The sequence below is a fragment of the Salmo salar genome, chromosome ssa18 (genome assembly GCF_905237065.1).
Source record: "Salmo salar chromosome ssa18, Ssal_v3.1, whole genome shotgun sequence".
NCBI classification, from domain to species: domain Eukaryota; kingdom Metazoa; phylum Chordata; class Actinopteri; order Salmoniformes; family Salmonidae; genus Salmo; species Salmo salar.
In genome coordinates, this window is record NC_059459.1 from 4,842,314 (window position 1) to 4,865,576 (window position 23,263).

The window sequence follows — 23,263 nt, forward strand, 5'->3', positions numbered from 1 at the left end:
TGCATAACATTTAATTTCTCGTTCAAAGCTAATCTTGAAAAGGGCGATGCTAACAAATTAGCCACCATTTCCTCCTCGATAACACCTGCAACAGCCGCCGCCATTGTCACACTCAATACAACAAAAGCATGGGAAAACTAGGCTATTGCTCTCAGTCAGTAGTCACTTTACTTTTTTTCTAAATGGTCCCACCCATTGCAAGTCAAAATGTGATTGGTTCATTCCACTGTCACTCAAAATACACTTGAATAGGCAGGCCCGTTACGTTGTCGGGCGAAAGCAGGGAGGGAGGAGCGCCATTCTCAAATCAAACAGTAATCTGTGCCACTCTGTCATTTTGTCAACAAGGCCGCATGGTGCATCATCCAGAAAAATACAACATCTATTTTCCACAAAATAAATGTTAGAATGTTCTAACTAATTTTTATTGGGAAGGCAGATAAATCTCAAAAGCAATCACTTTTGCATGTGAAAACACAGCATCTTACTCATTACCCCACATGCTCCACTAGTGGAAAATCTGTGGCAAACATTTGGCAACGAAATTATTTTGTGGCAAACAGTTTGACAGAGGTTTTTTTCTGGCAGACAGTTCTCTCAAGATTCTATTTGAATCTGTGGGAAACCTGTGACAACAATAACCTGTGTTCTAAGATCAGTAACCATTGATGACCAATCAGGGGGATTAGAAATGTCTGTTGGAAAAAGGAAACCAAGCTATCTAGCTAGCTAGCTACAGTGCGATTGGAAAGTATTCAGACTCCTTGACTTTTTCCACATTTTGTTACGTTGCAGTCTTATGCTAAAATTGATTGGCATTCAAGCCAAAGAGTTTCATCAGACCAGAGAATCTTGTTTCTCATGGTTTGGGAATCCTTTAGGTGGCTTTTGGCAAACTCCAAGTGGGCTGTCATTTGCCTTTTACTGAGGAGTGGCTTCCGTCTGGCCACTCTACGATAAAGGCCTGATTGGTGGAGTGCTGCAGAGATGGCTGTCTTCCTGGAAGGTTCTCCCATCTCCACAGAGGAACTCTGGAGCTGTCAGAATGACCATCAGGTTCTTGGTCACCTCCCTAACCAAGGCCCTTCTCCCCCGATTGCTCAGTTTGGGCACGCGGCCAGCTCTAGGAAGAGTCTTGGTGGTTCCAAACTTCTTCCATTTAAGAATGATGGAGGCCACTGTGTTCTTGGGGACCGTCAATGCTGCAGAAATGTTTTGCTACCTCGACACAATCCTGTCTCTGAGCTCTGCGGACAATTCCTTCGACCTTATGGCTTGGTCTTTGCTCTGACATGCACTGTCAACCTTGGGACCTTATATAGACAGGTATGTGCCTTTCCAAATAATGTCCAATCAGTTTAATTTATCACAGGTGGACTCCAATCAAGTTGTAGAAACATCTCAAAGATGATCAATGGAAGAAACAGGATACACCTGAGTTCAATTTCGAGTTTCATAGCAAAGGGTCTGAATACTTATGTAAATAAGGTATTTCTGTTTTTAAATGTGCAAAAAACCTGTTTTTGCTTTGTCATTATGGGGTATTGTGTGTAGATTGATGAGGACATTGTTTTATTTAATACATTTTAGAATAATGCGTAACAGAATGTGGAAAAAGTCAAGGAATACTTTCCAAATGCACTGTACCTACTAAAGTTGTCCGGTAAGTGTCTAAATATTAATTAAACTTCCCAATTAACTTTAACATTTGATTAGCTAAATGATGCCTACTGTAGTTAGCAAAGTCATGTTTTATGGGATAGATTGAAACACATTTTGTTGATACTAGTTTCAATTTGTCAGGACAACTGTCTGGCTAGTGCTTAGCTAGCTAACGTTAGCAATCATATTTTTGCACAATTAATGTGATAGCTAGCTAGCTAACTAATGATTTGCCTAAACAGTTATATGTTTAGGTGAATATGTTGCTGTCTTTTAATACATGTCAATATGCTAGTCTCACGTCCAGTAGCATGTTAGTTAGCACAACATCTAAGGTAGCAACAATAGGAGTTGATTTGGCATCAAAACAAAACTTTACTTTTTTAGATGTATACCCTTACCCTACCAGTGGTGTTGGAAGATGCTGTATTGGGAGGAGGATGCATCAACACCCTGGAAATAAAGCTAGCTCATTTTTATCTTGTGTTGTTACTTCTCTCTTTCTAGAAGCGATCAGTTACAAGAGAAAAATACAGATTGAGGACAGAGAAATATGTGTGCACCAGGTCGAGGCTTCTTACATGCATGGCTTTGAGATGTAAGTTACACTCAAAAAAATGTTGGGTTGTTTTCTGTAAAAACAGCCAGGTTGGGTTGTTGGTGCTGGGTTATTTAGCTTGGATTATGGACATTTGACCCAGCCAGTGGGTTAATTCTCCCGCTAGCAGCGCGTGAAGTCCAGCAGAATGTGAGCAAGTATCGAGATGTGGCATTGTTGTAACCGGTAACTTGCAGTCTTTTAGTGTAACTGAGTGGAAAACGGCTAACGTTATTTTGACAGACTAAGGGTGTTTTGGCTGACTGAAAACAGTGAAAATGGTAAATAAAAAATGTTACGAATGATTAATTTCGTGGTCATTCAGGTTGTCCTATCATAATTATGTAGTTAGCTTAGGCATTAGCTAATGACCGTCAGCTAGCTAGCCATTTCCTGTGCTAATATCTCTGGCTGTGATAATGCTAGCTTAGTGTTATCACGGAATATACCTAAATGTAAGGTTTTTGTCGTCGTTTGGTTAGCTAGCAAACTATGTCAGTGTCTGTAACGGTAGCTAGCTAAAGCTCGCTAGCTAGCTACCTTAGCTAAATCTGACACTTTTTCTGGACTGTGTCAGACACTGTTTAACTTGTTAGCTAACGTTAGCTAAGTTAGCTGGCTAGCTACCATAGCTAGATTTTACTTTGTAGAAGATGGCGATTAAGGCAGCCCCCAACAGCTCTCTGATTCAGAGGAGTTGGGTTAAATGTGGAAGACACATTTCAGTTGAATGCATTCAGTTGTGCAACTGACTCGGTTCCCCCTTTCGCAGTGGAGGAGATAGACCAGGAAACGCGCTTGCTTTTGGACAACTCAACCAAGATAGACCACAGCTTGTCGTTTCCAATGGGAACAGATAAGTCATACTGGGCAGAACAAGCAAGGACGTGGGCAGAGCCAAGCACAAGCTAGCGATACCCTATTGGCCCGTTCTAGCATATACAGTTGAAGTCGGAAGTTTATATACACCTCAGCCAAATACATTTAAACTCAGTTTTTCACAATTCCTGATATTTAATCCTAGTAAAAATTCCCTGTTTTAGCACAGTTAGAATAATAGTAGAGAGAATTATTTATTTCAGCTTTTATTTCTTTCACGACATTCCCAGTGGGTCAGAAGTTCACATACACTCAATTAGTATTTGGTAGCATTGCCTTTAAATTGATTAACTTGGGTCAAACGTTTCTGGTAGCCTTCCACAAGCTTCCCACAATAAGTTGGGTGAATTTTGGCCCATTCTTCCTGACAGAGCTGGTGTAACGGAGTCAGGTTTGTAGGGATCCTTCCTCACACAAGCTTTTTCAGTTCTGCCCACAAATTTGCTATGGGATTGAGGTCAGGGTTTTGTGATGGCCACTCCAATTCCTTAACTTTGTTGTCCTTAAGCCATTTTGCCACAACTTTGGAAGTATGCTTGGGGTCATTGTCCATCTGGAAGACCCATTTACAACCAAGCTTTAACTTCCTGACTGATGTCTTGAGATGTTGCTACAATATATCCACATAATTTTCCTCCCTCATGATGCCATCTATTTTGTGAAAAGCACCAGTCCCTCCTGCAGCAAAGCAACCCCACAACATGATGCTGCCACCCCCATGCTTCACGGTTGGGATGGTGTTCTTCGACTTGCAAGCATCCCCCTTTTTCCTCCAAACATAACGATGGTCATTATGGCCAAACAGTTCTATTTTGTTTCATCAGAAGAGAGGATATTTCTCCCAAAAGTACGATCTTTGTCCCCATGTGCAGTTGCAGTAGTCTGGCTTTTCTATGGTGGTTTTGGAGCAGTGGCTTCTTCCTTGCTGAGCGGCCTATCAATTTATTTCGATATAGGACTAGTTTTACTGTGTATATAGAAACTTTTGTACCTGTTTCCTCCAGCATCTTCACAAGGTCCTTTGCTGTTGTTCTGGGATTGATTTGCACCAGACTTGTGGAGGTCTACAATTTTTTTTCTGAAGTCTTGGCTGATTTATTTGGAATATTCCATGATTTCAAGCAAAGAGGCACTGAGTTTGCCTGGAAATACATCCACAGGTACACTTCCAATTTACTCAAATGATGTCAATTAGCCTATCAGAAGCTTCTAAAGCCCTGACATTATTTTCTGGAATTTTCCAAACTGTTTAAAGGCACAGTCAACTTAGTGTATATAAACGTCTGACCCACTGGAATTGTGATACAATGAATTATAAGTGAAATAATCTGTCTGTAAACAATTTTTTGAAAAATGACTTGTGTCATGCACAAAGTACATGTCCTAACCGACTTGCCAAAACTATAATTTGTTAACAAGAGATTTGTGGAGTGGTTGAAAAATGAGTTTTAATGACTCCAACCTAAGTGTATGTAAACTTCCGACTTCAACTGAATCTGCATATTTCTGTTAGGGAACCTTTACTCCGTGAAATGCGCGTGTGCAATAACTCAATTCGACTTTGCACTCCTATACAACGCAATTTTTAAAAACTTTGGCAAAGGCTTAGTCCACTGTTCATAACAGATTCTAGTTTTTTGGAACAGAAAACTGTATTGAGATCAAATGTTTCATCGATGTGAAAATTTGCAGAATGTAGGCCAAAATCCATCTCGTTCCATCTTCTCCCACTGCCCGCCAGTGGGCTTTATTTGGTAGTGAGTTGAAACGCCAAGCGGATGCGTCATATTTATACATCCAGTGAAATATCTGTCTCTTTGTCCATCTGTGACTTGACTATAGCCTGAAGTTAAAGAAGAACATAAAAGACTTACACGCAGGGAGTATTCTGTAAACGCCACCTTTTTTATACATGAGGGGCGGTCCTCGGGACACACACATGAATACATAGGACTGTGGACACACCAAGCTTGAGTAGTAGCCGGGTCTTGCCAGGTACATGTTAAAAGATGTGTTGTGTGTTTTGAAAACTGATTGTTAAAAGGAATGTATAATTCATTGAATACTTTGTGCTCAACAGAGTCAAATGTGAGAAGGCAGCCCAGATGACAGAGTGGCTGAAGAACAAAATTTGGCCAGCAAACCAAGTTGCGGATGTCACGTCCTGACCAGTAAAGGGGTCTTTTGTCATTGTAGTATGGTCAGGGCGTGGCAGGGGGTGTTTGTTTTGTGTGTTTTGGGGTTTTGGTCTAGGGGATTTTGGTTCTAGTTTTCATTTTCTATGTTCCGTTTTCCAGGTTTGGCCGAGTGTGGTTTCCAATCAGAGGCAGGTGTCTTTCGTTGTCTCTGATTGGAAGCCATACTTGGGCAGCCTGTTTTCCTTTGGGTTTTGCGGGTGGTTGTTTTTCGTATAGTCCTTGTGTCCTTACGGAACTGTTGTTTGGCGTTGGTTTATTTTGTTTAAGTGTTCACTCGTAATAAAAAGGAAGATGAGCACTATACCCGCTGCGCCTTGGTCTGTCCTTTACGACGCCCCTGATAGCGGAGTACATGAAGGACCAAGACATTCAAGATAGTCAGAGAGTATCCGCATCTGCTGGATACTTCAGGCATGGTGTTTTTTTTAACAAAAACATCAGATTTAAATTTGATTCTGTTTGCTGTGATTAACTAGCCTGGCTGACATGACCCACGTGACTCACAGTGCAGGGAGAGTTGTGACCACACTGGTCTGGAAAGGAGGCTGTTTGTTAATGCAATATTCGCTCATACATTGTAAAACGGGGTTCGACTGGTTCTCTCAAATGTATTTTTTTCCCTCTGGGGTTGAGACCTCTCATTGTTTGGTTTGAAAATCCAACCATTATAATAGAAACGTGCGTGAGCTCGGGGGCTGAGTGTGGCTATGTGTGTGGGTGTTTGAGTGAGAAAGACAGAGGAAAGACAACCAGTAAAAGCACAGCCCACTTCATTATCAATGCATTGTGCCAACCACTTCAAATATCCGTTCCAGACTGAGGTCAGGAGGACTTTGAGAGTTAAGGTGTTAGCCAGACAAATGATTAACTGCAATGGAAAAGTAATTGTTTGTCTACTATACTACATATTGTACATATTGAAGCTCTCCCAACATCTTCTCTTCGAAGTGCAGGTATTGTTTGAAATTACCCGAGTGGTGGTGCCTCAGATGCCCATTCCTTTTTAGCCTGAAACAATAAAGTTATTCACGAAACATTCTTCCCTCTAGGTACACAAGGTGACATCGCTTTAAAACTTCTGCCAGTGGTCCTCCCAACATTAGTCTACAAGATTGGAAGGAAGACATTCTGATCCAGCTTCGAAGAGAGCCTCCTTTCGGAAAATCTGACCACGACTCCATTTTGTTGCTCCCGGCCTATAGACAGAAACTAAAACAGGAAGCGCCCGTGCTTAGGTCTGTTCAACGCTGGTCCGACCAATCGGATTCCACGCTTCAAGATTGCTTTGATCACGTGGACTGGGATATGTTCCGCATAGCGTCGGACAATAACATTGATGAATACGCTGATTCGGTGAGCGAGTTTATTAGCAAGTGCATCGGTGATGATGTACCCACAGCGTCTATTAAAACATTCCCCAACCAGAAACCGTGTATTGATGGCAGCATTCGTGCAAAACTGAAAGCGTGAACCACTGCTTTTAATCAGGGCAAGGTGACCGGAAACACGACCGAATACAAACAGTGTAGCTATTCCCTCCGCAAGGCAATCAAACAAGCTAAGAGTCAGTATAGAGACAAAGTAGAGTCGCAATTCAACAGCTCAGACACGAGAGGTATGTGGCAGGGTCTACAGTCAATCACGGACTACAAAAGGAAAACCAGCCCTGGCCCAGACAGCATCCCCAGCCGCGTCCTCAGAGCATGCGCAGATCAAGTGGCTGGTGTGTTTACGGAAATATTCAATCAATCCTTATCCCAGTCTGCTGTTCCCACATACTTCAAGAGGGCCACCATTGTTCCTGTTCCCAAGAAAGCGAAGGTAACTGAGCTAAATGACTATCGCCCCGTAGCACTCACTTCCGTCATCATGAAGTGCTTTGAGAGACTAGTCAAGGACCATATCACCTCCACCCTACCTGACACCCTAGACACACTCCAATTTGCTTACCGCCCCAATAGGTCCACAGACGATGCAATCGCAATCACACTGCACACTGCCCTAACCCATTTGGACAAGAGGAATACAGATCATCAAGGACAACAGCCACCCGAGCCTCTGCCTGTTCACCCCACTATCATCCAGAAGGCGAGGTCAGTACAGGTGCATCAAAGCGGGAACCGAGAGACTGAAAAACAGCTTCTATCTTAAGGCCATCAGACTGTTAAACAGCCATCACTAACATTGAGTGGCTGCTGCCAATATACTGACTCATCTCTAGCCACTTTAATAATGAAAAAATGTATGTAATAAATGTATCACTAGACACTTTAAACAATGCCACTTTATATAATGTTTACATACCCTACATTACTCATATCATATGTATATATTATACTCTATACCGTCTATTGCATCTTGCCTATGCCGTTCGGCCATCGCTCATTCATATATTTTTATGTACATATTCTTATTCATTTCTTTACACTTGTGTGTATAAGGTAGTTCTTGTGAAATTGTTAGGTTAGATTACTTGTTAGATATTACTGCATGGTCGGAACTAGAAGCACAAGCATTTCGCTACACTCGCATTAACATCTGCTAACCATGTATATGTGATAAATACATTTTGATTTGATTTGATTTGAAAGTCCTTCATTGACTTGTAAGTTTAAATAGGGGATTGGCACAGGGAGATTGATGGCGAAATTAGATGATTTGCAAACCTTGAATAAAAGGAACAGCATTCCAAAATCTGTTATGCATAACTGCACACAACAAGACATTAAATGAACCTATGAGCCTCAGCCCCAAATAAATGGAAAATGTAGGCATCAAATAGGGATTGGGTATTGATATTGATGTGTAAATGCCTATATAGTATACAAAATAAATTCTGTGTGATGGCATTGTCAGTATGACTCCATCCTTTGCATGTCCTCATATTCTAAAATCTAATGATTTATATCTAACAGGTTGGGACCAACATGGTTGAGTACCTGCGCCAGGTGAAGGTGACCAGGACCTTCCCATTTGTGTTGGCTCTTGGGGACCGTTCACTGGTGTTTATAGTCATTAGTGGACTGTCACGCCCTGACCTGAGAGTCGTTTTCCTCTGTTTGGTTAGGTCAGGGTGTGACTTGGGGTGGGCATTCTATGTGTTATATTTCTATGTTTTTTCCTTTGATTGGCCTAGTATGGTTTCCAATCAGAGGCAGCTGTCTATTGTTGTCTCTGATTGGGAATCATACTTAGGTAGCCCTTTTTCCCTCCTTCTGTGTGAGATCTTGTTTTTGTACAGCTTAGTTAGCATGCAGAATGTGACGGTTGTGTTCCGTTGTTTATTGTATTGTTTTGTTTTAGTGTTCTGAGTTTCAATAAAGAAATATGAGCACTTACCACGCTGCACCTTGGTCTACTCCTTACGACGAACGTCACATGGACAGGCATTGGAGCAAGGTACATTGCTTGGTGCACTGGATGTGTGCTTCAAGTCCTATTATGTGTTTGATATCATCTCTCCTAGACTGTGTTCCATAGCATGGTAACTCCTATAGACCACAGTGTATATCAGCTGCCAGGAACAGAATCCCCCGCAGTAAAACTGTTGCGAGTATGTCTTTTTCCACTGAACAATAGTGGATAAGTATCGCCACAACATCAACACAAAATTAATTCCCAAGTTTATCAAGACATTTTGCAGGAGAATGTAAGGCTATCTGTCTGCCAATTGAAGCTCAGCAGAAGTTGAGTGATGCAACAGGACAACGACCCAAATCACAGAAGTAAATCAACAACATAATGGCTTCAACTGAAGTGGCCCAGTCAGAGTCATGATCTCAACCCGATTGAGATGCTGTGGGATGACCTCAAGAGAGCGGTTCACACCAGATATCCCAAGAATAATGCTGAACTGAAACAGTTTTGTAAAGAGGAATGGTCCAACATTCCTCCTGACCATTGTGCAGGTTTGATCCGCAACTACAGAAAACGTTTGGTTAGGTTATTGCTGCCGAAGGGGGGTCAACCAGTTATTAAATCCAAGGGTTCACATACTTTTCCCACCCTGCACTTTGAATGTTTACATGGTGTATTCAATAAAGACATGAAAACGTATAATTGTTTGTGTGTTATTAGTTTAAGCAGACTGTGTTTGTCTATTGTTGTGACAAATTCTATGACCAATTTATGTGGAAATCCATGTAATTCGAAAGGGTTCACATACTTTTTCTTTCCACTGTATGTATGTATGAATGTATGTATGTATTATGTATGTATGTATGGAGAATAATGTATTTACAGTTTTATTCACGTTTTCAAATACTGGTGACAAATAATGCTTTCCGATTATTGCATAGATTGTAATGGACACCTATGATGTGTGTAAAATACTTTTTTGAAGGTTCTACTGATTATAATGAGCTAATGCTAAGCTATTTGCCAGCTATGTGTGGTGCCATGTTTGTTGACAAAATACAATGCATTCTGGTTGTCACGTAAACGTCTCTCAGACCAAAGATGGTATAATGAGGTGAAGGGTAAACTTCTGTAAGTGAATGAAAGGAAGTGAATGATCATAGACGACACACCCCCTTCAACATACATTCTGCAAACAGACCAAACTAATCTTGTCTCCTCTTATTATCTTTGGTTGATGAGAAAAAACAAACACGACGGATTACTTACGATTTCTAGAAAGTGTTTTACACAATTATTTAGATCAATGGTGAGCTCACCTGTGATGTGATTAATTATAAATAGTAATATATTATATATTATAAATAGTAATATAATCATATTTTGGTTTCTGACAGCCAATAGTTATCTAAATATGACCGTTTGTGTTATGTCAATCTTTCCTCAGTTAGCACCTACATTTCCCAGTTTGCATGATTGTGTATGCTGTCACTACTTCTGTGAATGTGTGAACGTTGCATCCCAAAATAAACTGGTCACATTATTTATTTTATTTTTCCTTTATTTAACTAGGCAAGTCAGTTCAGAACAAATTCTTATTTTCAATGACGTCCTAGGAACAGTGGGTTAACTGCCTTGTTCAGGGGCAGAACGACAGATTTGTACCTTGTCAGCTCAGGGATTCAAACTTGCAACCTTTCGGTTACTAGTCCAACGCTCTAACCACTAGGCTACCCTGCCGCCCCAACATAACTTTCTAAGGACTGTGTTTGAGCAAAATGTTTCTGTGAAAAAACAGTGTGGCTAGCTCAAATGCTGACTGTTGCGTCAATCAAAACTGGACATTCTAAATAAGCGTTCTAATCACACGGGTTTGAGCGTTCGCTGCATGGATCACTGTAGAATGATCACACCCGTTTGTTGGTATGTGTGAAAAGGTTAATGGAAGCTTCTCTAATGTCAAACATGTAACGTGTGGTGTACAGCAGGGGAGGTCTCTAGGCCCTCTACCCTTTTCTATTTTTCCCAATGACCTGCCACTGGTATTAAACAAAGCATGTGTGTCCATGTATGCTGATGATTCAACCATATACGCATCAGCCACCACAGCTAATGAAGTCACTGAAACCCTTAACAAAGAGTTGCAGTTTGTTTTGGATTAAGCGGCCAGTAATAAACTGGTCCTGAATAGGGCTGTTGGGGTGACTGTATTACCGCCACACCGGCGGTCATGAGTCATGAAGGCAGTCAAATTCCACATGACCATTTAGTCACGGGAATTAGGCTTCTCCAAGCTCTGATGCTGCTGCTGGTCATTAGTAGCCTACCAAACTTGCTAACTGCCTGGTACCCAGCACTCTATTGTCCATCTAATCATTCTGATATCAATGCAAATCTATTCAAAAATCTAATTAAACACTAGAGCCCATGAGCTCATGTTGTGCATTATTTCTATAGGCTATGCAATTGCAGGAGAAAACAGAGTGATGGTCGCTAATAAAAAGAGGAGGATCCCATCAACTTTCCTAGTATTAAGCACATTGATTATATTTACAACAGGAGTATAGCCTACCTGGCTGGCATGAAGAAAAAAACAAAGGGAAAATGTCCTCCATTCGCTATTTAAATGCATAGATGACATGTATTTTTTCCCCGCTGTCCCTGTTTCGATACAGGTGCATGATAATGGTCCATTCTAAATCAAAACAAATGTCACATATATTATTTAGTATATGTAAAGACAAGATTAAATCAAGAATAGTCTGATGGGTGACAATATTAGCTTATCACTTGTGAATTAAATATTATCATGATTATCATGATTATCATGAATGATGCCCAGCATATTTTCACCATAAAAATGCACCTTTATAATAAAAGCATTACATGCATAATTGCATTTGCGGTCACTTTTGATCATGGTGTTTTCCGCTAATGGAACATTTGCGCTTATAGCCTACTACCATGTGCGCATTGCTGCGCTTATAATGTCAATAAATAGCCTAATAATTTATCAGCATTTTAAGCTAAATGTTCTGATCTGTTGCGTCAGCCACAGTGCATAAAATTATGATATTGGTTGTATTCATTTGGGATCTATTGCATCCCACAACTGTCCCAGACTATGTTTGTAATATTTATTTCTCGCACAGAATAGGTTGACTTTTGTACTATGAGGGATAGTAAATTGACATAGGCTAGTGCTTTTGCTGTTTGTTAGGCCTACTCATATTATAATGCTGGGTTAATAATAATAATAATAATAGTTGGATAACAGATCTGCTCTCGGAACTCAATATAATAATTATTTCAGAAGGTTAAACCCATAGATTTTAGGTCTGTAGTAGGTTATAATAAACTGAAAATTGCATGTTAATTCATAAACCATGTGCCATGGAATCGGGACATCGAAAATCTCTTTCCAACTATTTTTCAATCCATATGGCAGAGCTGTCAATTTTTAGGTCCTCAAATGAAACTGGTATATATTTTTATTTATCACAATTTTCTTTAACCAATTTTGGTCTTTAATGCAGGGCCGACAGACAAGTTCCTTACTTTCCTCCCCTTCCACTTGATAAAGGTTCCAATTGAGGAAGATTATTTTATCAATTACTATATTTGAGTTTAACCACAGTATTTGAGGTATTATTTGTTTTGACTTTTCTGGTGGATTAAACTGAAATTGCAACCAACTTTCTATGGCTTGTTTAAAAAATAACGATATTTTGGAGATGATTTCATTTTCAAATAACCGAAAGTGAGCGGTTGTAATCTGAATAAAGGGAAAAAGGCCATTCTTGAACATACGGTGAGACATTCTTACTAATTTATAAATAAAGCCAGTTTGTTATCTGGAATGATTTATTTTCTGTTTTTAGAGGGGGAGAAACCAAAAGCCCAACGTGGCTATTTTTCTAAAATTGTCAGTCCATATGTCAAGTGTAAATCCCCCAAGTTCTCTCTTAACTCCAGGACCACTGACATGTTTTGTTTGTTGTTGCATGATGCAGGACTCTAGTGCCAGAGAAGAGAGACTCTCAGACTGAAAACGCCTCCATTAATTTACGAAAAGATAGTCAATTTGTGCCACAGTTTAGACTACCCATAGATCAGCTTTCTAACTCCCCCTTGTGATCGTGTGGTGCAATGACAGAATGCCACCATCTACCACTAGCGGTCGCAGCATAAGCTCGTAACTTTTAAAGGAAGAACCACTGTACCTAGTCAGTTGCAAAACTGAATGCATTCAACCAAAATGTGTCTTTCGCATTTAATCCAACCCCTCTGAATCAGAGACACTCATGGCTCATCCATCCATTGATCTATTAATTCACAGGAACTTCCTCCCATCACTTCTCACACTACATACATGATAAATAAACATCACTTTAGCACATAGCTTCACTGCATCAGTTGGCTACACCACAAAAGCACAAACATTTACAGTAGAACTGCTTTGCTAAGCACCTCATCAAGATGTAATTTGTAAAAAAAAATTAAAAAATGCCTTTGTTCATGTGTACTGCAAAGTTGTGGTGAATAGGTTTCTAACTACTGCATTGTAAATCAGTAGAGCTGTCAGTGAGTGTTTGTGTGTATGTGTGTGTGTGGAGAAGCAATAGGTAAACTGGTTCCAGTTCAGTTGGATGTCTTCATACATTAATATGACCCCTTTAAGACGTTGTTATACCTGAAACCCCATACTGACACGCACGCACGTGCGCGCACACACACACACACACACACACACACACACACACACACACACACACACACACACACACACACACACACACACACACACACACACACACACACACACACACACACACACACACACACACACACACACACACACACACAGCTCTAGTGATTTACAATGCAATAGCTAGAAACATATTCACCACAACAAATGAACAAAGTATTTTCTTTTTTTGTCTTTAGTCAGTCCTTATCAGCATGGGAGTGTAGATGAGACGTACTGATTACCTACAGCAAGGTGAGTAAACTACTCCAGATAAAAGTGAAAGAGTTCCCACTACTACAGGTGACTGATGGACAGAGTAATTTAATGTACCAGGCCAGTTTACGAAGGGCTCCTACCTCTCTGTGTCTGAGTTGGAAGCTCTTCCCCTCATGGTAACAGTTGTAGGTCCTGAGCAGAGACAAGATGTCTGACCTGAATATCAACACAACACCAGAGAGACAGACAGGGTTAATGTAGGTATTAATGCATTCCACTCCTGGTAAATTAACATTGGATAAGTAAGAAGCTCTGTATACGTTAGTTCATTTCAAAAAAATATTACACAGGACTACATACATGTGGTCCTACGTAATCTGAGGTCATATGCAGGACAGAAACACAGCAGGACTCACTTTGGGATAAACTTCTCCTCATCCAGCTTCACATAGTCAGCCATTCTGAGATACACTCATACAGCTGAGAGAGAGAGAGAGAGAGAGAGAGAGAGAGAGAGAGATTTATGTTAACTAAACAACACAATAATTCGGGACGTAACCAGAGCCTTCTGTTCTATGGAGATGTTGTAGGGGGAAAAGTATACACTCTGTACAATATACACACTGTAACAACATGAATGTAGTTACTAACATTTTCATAAATATCAACTCAATTTCAGAGCACATACAGTAGTAACGTGTTGAATATGAATTACACTAACACTTTCATCTGTACAATCTACAGACTACAGACTAAAAGTGTATTACAGGAGAGCCATGACTCCTTTCACTTTATCGTGCTACATTTCAAGATGGTCATGGTATGGAACTTAGGAACTTATTTTTCTATTTTCCCAGGGAAGTACCTAGCTCTCAATTGGGAAAGAATAGGGGATAGCTGCATGTAAATACCTGTCTGGACTAAATCATGTATGGGGTGTGTGTGTGTGTGTGTGTGTGTGTGTGTGTGTGTGTGTGTGTGTGTGTGTGTGTGTGTGTGTGTGTGTGTGTGTGTGTGTGAGAGAGAGAGAGAGCATGAGAAAGAGAGCCCAGCTAGCACATTTGGTTCGTTGGCAGTTGTGGAACTTCGGTAAAACGGAACGTTTTTAAACGTTCTGAGAATGTACATTTTTAGGTTGCAGGGAGTTTCTGAGTACGTTTTACTATGGTTCCCTGAATGTTTTCCTGGGAGGTTTTGTTTGTTTGTTTGGAATTGTTTGGATGGCAGGCCGGCTGTCCCCATGTTGCGGATGCGTGGAAGAGGCTAAGCCACAAAGTCAAGAGCAATAGCATGGGCACACAGTGGATGTAAAGAGGCAAGAGAAAGTGCTAAAAGACAGAGAAGGTTGTATGGTGTGGAGATGGATAGAGAGGAGAAAGAGGAGTTGAGTTCCTTCGGAGACGGTGGTGCGAGGGTGAGTGGCCTCAAGTGCAAGCGGGGTGAGCAGTATTTCAGTAGAATTGGATGAGAGTGAGGATGAATTGTGTGGGGAGGAAGGTGTGGTGAAGGCTTCTGAGCCTGACCCTCGCAATGGTGGTCATGAAGCAGGCATAAGATGATATTTTTCCATCTGATTGACACTGCTGTCCTCAATGGCCACATTGTTCACCGCCAGCTCACAAGTGAGATGATTACTGAACAAGGATTTTTGTAATTGGACGTACAGTTCACATACAAATCAAATACAGTTCCATTAACTCCAAACCTCATGCACCCACCTCCCCACTCCCTTATCATCCTCTCCACTACCTCATCCTCCCCATGCGAGTCCAATTCAAGACAATGATTGCAATTTTGTCAAATCCCCACATAATAAGAGTTTAAAATATTCCTTTTTCGAGATATGGATTCTTTAGACATTCAAAATAGTGAAAGAATGCATGCTGAGGGACTAACCCAAACACAGTGGGAAACAATGGGCCTTCTACAATTATTATTTTTAATGATGTTCTGATTTCATCTCTTCAGTTTTTGTTGGAAAGGTAAGGGTTAACACTGAAGCGAAAACAAGATCCAATCAGGGTTTTTCTTTGCTGGTCACTTGGGAGATAAATCTAGCTACCTAAGTCAGCCATTGGCTAGGCCATCAGATGCTAGATTAAGGCATCTGTCATACAACTGTATTAGGGCAAAATTTGGGAGTGGCAGTGGAATCAACCAATCACATTTTGACTTAATGGGTGGGACCGTTTTTACAAAAACCTATGGAAAGAAGGCAGAAATGTCCTATTAACCTCTGAATTTTACAAGGCCTTATTTACTTGAAACCTTTAAGGAGGCTATAAAGAAGGGAGAACTACCTGCCTCTCTGAAGCAAGGGGTTATTACTCTTATACCTAAACCACACAAGGATCTCTTAAATATTGATAATTGGCGTCCAATCACACTCCTAAATAACAACTACAAAATTATAGCCTTAATCTTTGCAAAAAGGTTAAAGTCTTGCTTAAATGATCTGATTGATGAATGTCAATCAGGGCTTATGAAAGGGCGCCATATATCTAATAATCTGAGGCTGGTGTTAGACTTGGTTGAGTATTGTGATCTATTAGATGACTTCCCTGTTATCCTATTTTTGGATTTTCAGAAAGCATTTGATACAGTAAGTCACAATTTTATCTTTGATTGCCTTAAGCATTTGAAATGTGGTCGTTTTTTTGTTGACGCTATTAGAACTCTGTATAATGGTGGCAACAGCTGTATCAAACTCTGTCATGGAACATCCTCAAGGTTTAACATTTACAAAGGAATACGACAAGGTTGTCCTATTTCACCATTTTTATTTTTGTTAGTATGTCAAATGTTATGCTCATTAGTTCATAAAAGTCCATTTGAAGGCATTACATTCCAGGCCAGAGAGATCAAGATATCCCAACTGGCGGATGACACCTCACTTTTTTTGAAAAATGTGTCTAAAGCTAGATTAGCATTGGATATCGTGAAGCAGTTCTCCAAAATCTCAGGTTTGGCATTAAATCTTTACAAATGTGAGATGTTTGTTTTGAAAGGAGCTGTCAATCCAGCAGATTGTAACATCTCTGGAAAAGATACTGTAACCTACCTCGGTGTAAAGATCACCAAAAATCTTAAGGCTATGAATGATCTTAATTTGAACCCTGTAACTGAATCTGTCAACAACAAAAAAATCTCCTCATGGTTAGGGAGGGATTTAAATCTTTACATTTACATTTTAGTCATTTAGCAGACGCTCTTATCCAGAGCGACTTACAGTAGTGAATGCATACATTTCATACATTTTTTTTTCCGTACAAGGAAGGGTGCTTTTATCCAAAGCTGAGGGGCTATCTCGTGCATCCTATCTTTTTTCATCTATTGATATTCCCAAATCCACTTGCTGTACCTTAGATAGGCTTTTGTACAACTTCATATGGAAAAACAAGCCACATAAGATAAAAAGAGATGTTATCACCAACAGGGTTTGTGATGGCGGTCTAAATGTCTTAGATTTCACTCTCTTCAATCAGATATCAAAGGTCAACTGGATTAAAAAATACATTAAAAATCCTCATAGTTTCTGGAATATTATACCTAATTTTGTTTTTCAGAAGCTCGGAGGGCTTAATTTTTTACTACAATGTCCATATATTGTGGGTAAACTTCCTGTGAAACTGGCAGATTTTCACAAGCAGGCTTTAATGTGCTGGGCTTTGTTGTATAAACACAACTTTTCACCTCATAAATGTTTTATATGGAACAATGGGTCGATATTAGAAACAAGATGTTATTTAACCAGAAATGGTTCTCGAAAAATATTGTCCTTGTCAGCCAATTAGTTAATATTAGTGGGAATCCGTTTACACGGAGATCATTTATGGAAAGATACACTTTGAGGTTTCAAGCAAGGAATATGACACTGTTATTAAAGCTATACCTAGTGGGATAAAAACTTTACTTCAGAATAATGCATATTTTGGAATATCTCCGATTGTAAGCGATATTCAGGTGAATGGCATTGGTCTACTAGATACGAAATTCAACAATCGTTTATTAAGGGATATGTTCTACAGGAAGTCTATTCCTGGCTCACTCCACACAAATTTATGGTGACCAATAAAGTAAAGGAGATCTCCTTTAAGATAATCCATAGATTCTATCCGTGTAATAGCTTGATTTCTAAATATATACTTGATGTTAACAGTAAATGCTGTTTTTTTGTGAACTAGAAACTGAATCTATTGAACACTTATTCTGTAATTGTTTATATAGTAAAGTGTTCTGGACTGATGTAAAAATATATATTTTTTTAGCCTCAAATTGCATACAACCATTGAAATTTCTAAGTTTGACATATTATTTTACTACACTGATTACACAATTGAACGTGAGTATGTCATAAATCTCTTTATTTTATTAGGAAAATATTTCATACACAAATCTAAATTTATGAAGAAAAAGCCCCTTTTAAAAAAAAATTTGATCTGATTTGGAAAACTATTTCGAGTCTTTAAAACGTATACAAAACAAAATGTTTAAAAAAAAATGTATTTGATTTGATATAATGTGGAATAGTTTTATTTTTTCTCATTTCTTTGGAATCCCTCTCGCTATGTTTATGTTTTGCATATTACTGTTAAAATAATAAACAAAACATATATTTTTTTTTAAAGGCAGAAATTTCCGCAGTAGCGAGCAGTAGTTTTGCCACGGTCTAGTTGGCTAGCTTTTGTTGTTGGCTAGTTTGCAACTGCTGCAGCAGGTGTTATCAATGAGGATGTTGTTGCTAATATGTTTTTTTTTTTTTGTTGCTAATATGTTAGCTTCTCCCTTTTCAATAATAACTTTCAACAAGAAGTTAAGTTTCAAATTATCATCATCTGGTGAGTGAATCTGCGTTTTTTATTGCAGCGCGCTTGCTGTTAGCCATCTCTTTGAAAACGTATGAGTGTGAAACCTTGTTGCATTTAAAGTGGAACTGACAGCATTTTAGCAACATGACATCTTATTAAAATATGTACGTATACACCCCCAGGAAGAATATGACACTTTAAAAAATATTTTCTGACAATTTACCACTTAAAAATTGTCATTTTCACTTTTTCATAAATTCTTAGAATATTTGGGAATTAAGGATACTAAGGCATTTGTGAAAACGGGATTCCTCTTACATTTGGGAACTTTACAGTTCGATTGTTCAAACCATGAAAAGCTAGGTTCTCTCTTCCTCAGCTATACACATAAACAACTAATGCTAGCCAGAGCAAGATGAGCTAAACTCTAACGAAGGCACATTAGATAACCCCTCTCAAACTTTTTCAGCTAGTTGGCCATCAAAATTGCACTGATAAACGATGCGGAATTGTAGCCTCCTCGTCCTTCTGCAGCTGGCCTGCCAGTGCATGCTTGTCTGAACCAAGCACCCAAGTTAACCGGCTAAATTTGGCTAGCTTGCTAGCTAGCTTCTTCCAGACACAAATAAGAGAAAACCTCACTCTGACCATTTTACTCGCCGTATCAGAGCTGGTTAGACTGTTTACATGTTATCTACAGAATTATTGACTAACTATTACTTTTTGTGTCTGTTTACTGACACCGGTCATATTCAGCTGATGTTGCACGTTCGTAAATTCATCAGTTGCTCTGCGCTCCGGCACACTGTCGAGAGGGTTATGAAATCGGAGTAGATAACTAGAGTGAATTTGCGAACGCAAGAGATATGCTAACTGAATAATAGTTATTTAAGTTCTTGCTAGATAACCAAATGACACCTGCATCTCTAGCTGTGTATAGCCACTGAAAAACGATACGAGGGGGAGAATTCTGTCACTAACCCACTCCAATGGCATGACATGACATTCTCCTAGCAGCTAGCTATCGAGCTAATGTTAGGCTCCGTGTTTTTAGCTTGCTACATAAATAGATACGCTATTCCCCAACTGGGGTACACGTACTACATACACCTACTCCCAGGGGTACGTGCAATGTCGTCGGGGGTACGCCAAATAAAAATGTGATTCTCATTTTCAAACAGTCTATTTAGATTTTCCAACGGGGCTATACATTTGGGTGTTGTTTTTTTCTTGTCTGAGTAGCCTCGTTTCACTGCCAAAAATAAAATTAAACCATCTTGTGTTCAGCGAAATAACAACACAATGACAAATACAGGTAGCTTAGTCAAATAATTAACATCCAATCACATTAACCATTACTCTCTCGCGGGAATTCCACTAACGGTCCGTATATAGCCAAACCAACAATGCCTTAGTGTACGTCATGGAATGTTGAGTCAAATATCTATTTTTAAAACCTTAGGAAGTTGGTTTTGTAGCATAAACTGGGAATTTTATAGTTTTGACTGATCATATGATTGTCTGTTTGTTTCATATCTGCAAAGTAGTTAAAATGCTGTCAGTTCCACTTTAAACTTTAGGTCACAAGTTACTTTGTGAGCTAAACATGACATTTTTTTGCAATGGGAAGTAATAGTTCTACATCTCAATTTGGAAATGCTTAATGGATGTGTTTTGTATTATTTAGATTGGGACATACTGGCTTATTATGTCCGAGTTCATGGACTGCTTATCCTTTAACATCATATTGTGTGTGGCTGCTGTCTTTCCATCAGCCCTATGCAGTTGTGTAGTGGTGCCTGGAGAGTGGGAATACTCAAATGTTGCCAAAAAGTTCCCAAACGGGCCGTCCAGCAAAGGAATGGCACCATGTGTGAAAAATCCTGTTTTTTAAATGAATTTTACTATAGATTTTTCAGATTTTCACTCTCAAAATCACACCTTTTTTTAATATAATTTGTATTTTATTTTTTTATGGTAAAAGTCCACAACAATACTTAAACCACATCAATCTGATTGGGTGGGCCTGTCAGGGCTTGGCTCCCCAGTGGGTGGGCCCATGTCAGTGCATGATGACAATTGCACATCACAAATAGCCTACTACCAACAGTTCGGACAAAAAAATGTCAATACCTGGTTTGCATACCCAATGTTGCCTTTGTTACTGGTAGATATCATAAATTGAAACATCTTCCCTACCCTACAGGCTACTGATATCATTCTTCTGTGAGCTGCTCCATGCCAAAACCAGTTGAGAGCTGCACACTCTTGCTGCCTGCAGATGATATCCCTTCAAGCGGGATGGCACCGACAGAGAGGGCAATTAATTTGGATAATAGCGGATGATTTTGCCACTCCTATTTGCCATATCTTCAAATTAAGTCTACCAGAAAGTGTGCCCTCAGGCCTGGAGGGAAGCAAAAGTCATTCCGGTACCTAAGAATAGTAAAGCCCTCTTTACTGGCTCAAATAGTTGACCAATCAGCCAACCTGTAGTAAACTTTGGAAAAAATTGTGTTTGACCAGATACAATGCTATTTTACAGTAAACAAATTGACAACAGACTTTCAGCATGCTTATTGTGAAGGACATTTAGTAAAGCCAGGATGTCTATGTATGCGGATGACTGAACACTATACACGTCAGCTACTACTGCGACTAAAATGATTGTAACACTTAACAAAAAGCTGCAGTCCGTTTCAGAATGGGTTGCAAGGAATAAGTTCGTCCTAAATATTTAAAAAACTAAAAGCATTGTATTTGGGTCAAATCATTCACTAATGATTTGTCCCAAAATAAATATTGTCCCAAAACTAAATATTGTAATGAATAATGTGGAACTTGAGCAAGTTGAGGTGACTAAACTGCTTGGAGTAACCCTGGATTGTAAACTGTCATGGTCAAAACATATGAATACAACATTAGCTAAGATGGGGATAAGTCTGCTCTGCCTTCTTAACAGAGCTATCAACAAGGCAGCTCCTACAGGCCATCATTTTGTCGCACCCGGACTACTGTTCAGTCGTGTGGTCAGGTGGCACAAAGAGGGACTTAGGGAAATTGCAATTGGCTCAGAACAGGGTCACACGGCTGGCCCTTGGATGTACACAGAGAGCTAACATTAATAATATGCATGTCAATCTCTCCTGGCTCAAAGTTGAGAAGAGATTGACTTCACCACTACTTGTATTTGTGAGAGGTATTGACATGTTGAATGCACCGAGCTGTCTGTTTGAACTACTGGCACACAGCTTGGACACCCATGCATACCCCACAAGATATGCCACCAGAGGTCTCTTCACAGTCCCCAAGTCCAGAACAGACTATGGGAGGTGCACAGTACTACATAGAGCCATGACTACATGAAACTCTATTCCACATCAAGTTACTCATGAAAGCAGTGAAATTTGATAAAAGAAACCGATAAAAAATACACCTTATGGAACAGTGGGGACTGTGAAGAGACACACACAGGCACAGACACATGCATTGTTGAGAGGCTAAGTTATTGAAATGACATGGAGCTGTAGGCCTGACAGTCCTGCTTACTTTAGCTGTTTTAGCATAACTTACTTATTGGCGTAAAGGCTTACTTCAATATACAGTATATCAATCATTCATTCATTTGTGCATGTCATCACACAGCATACAAGTCATCCATGTCTTTAAATACAGTCAAGCATTTTAGTTATAAAACTAAATAACAAAGGGAGCCTTGAATAATTAAACAATGAATAAACCTAAACATGTCGGCTAAAGTGATTGAATTCACAAATGCATTTGACTGTTTTTAATATTGGCTGTACTTGAGACTTTAAAACCTTTTTTTGTTATAACAGACTATATGGGTTTGATTTCTAATTTGTTTGTAAATTATTATTGTATTTGTTGTGCTGTTTACACTGTTAGAAATTTAGCTTAATTAAAATGATTAATATTATGGTGTTTCTATTCCAAGGAAAACAAAAATGCATTTTACAGTAGCCTATGTAGGCCTCAGGGTTTCAGGAAAATATTTGCACTGCACAATGTGACCGGTCAGGAGTAGGCCTAAGCGAGTGAAGAGCAAAATAATCCTAACGTTTCCATACCCTAATTGTAGGCTAACTAATACCCAAACAGAGATTCAGTGAAAATAAAATCTGATTGATTTATCAAGACCAGTCAACATGCTGGTCTCAAAGCAGAGCGAAACCGTGCTGAAATAGTTAACCACACGTGGGTAGTCTATTGCTTCAAATCCTATTACAACAATTGGATGACTTTGGGTGTTTAAGTAAGCAACAATTGCTTTCAATTGCATTAGCCTACTTTATTACAAATATTTATGTCATTCAGTGATATTTATTCCCATAGTAATTTGTTATGGATCCATCCAGATGTGGTTAGAAAACAGTGCATGTGGTGGGCTATGCAAAGAGATGGGTGAAGTAGCATGCCTTGCAAACATCCATTAATACATTTAAAGTTCCTAAACTCAGCAAGGGTCTATTGTCCTGCTGATAGCCCATCAAGGGTGGATGGCTTATTTTGTATTCCAATTTATTGGAAAGGCTACTAAACCATTTACACCTGGCCCACAGCGTTGTTGTGTACTTACAGTACAGTGCACTTTCACTCCATTCTCCGCCTGACACTCTACCAATGCCACCAGATTATTCTTTCTATTGTTGTTATCTATTCGGTAACATTCCACAAGTAAATGTAATAAATAAAACACCTACATTAAATATATCAGGTCTTGAAAATATGTGAAACATTTTTTTATTTTTTTGTGCTTAGTGGCGGAGGCTTT

General features: G+C 39.4%; 1 protein-coding gene across 3 annotated transcripts in view; it reads right to left on the reverse strand.

Annotated features, from left to right (window-relative positions):
- rassf4a (Ras association domain family member 4a) overlaps positions 1-23,263 on the reverse strand; it is a 99,838-nt gene that overhangs the window by 41,345 nt on the left and 35,230 nt on the right. Inside the window, 3 exon segments of one of the 3 annotated variants that reach the window (NM_001140606.2) lie at positions 13,801-13,876; positions 14,077-14,140; positions 14,312-14,438. In NM_001140606.2, coding sequence (NP_001134078.1) covers positions 13,801-13,876; positions 14,077-14,120 — 120 coding nt within the window. In that variant the 5' untranslated portion in view covers positions 14,121-14,140; positions 14,312-14,438. 3 annotated transcript variants of the gene reach the window in all.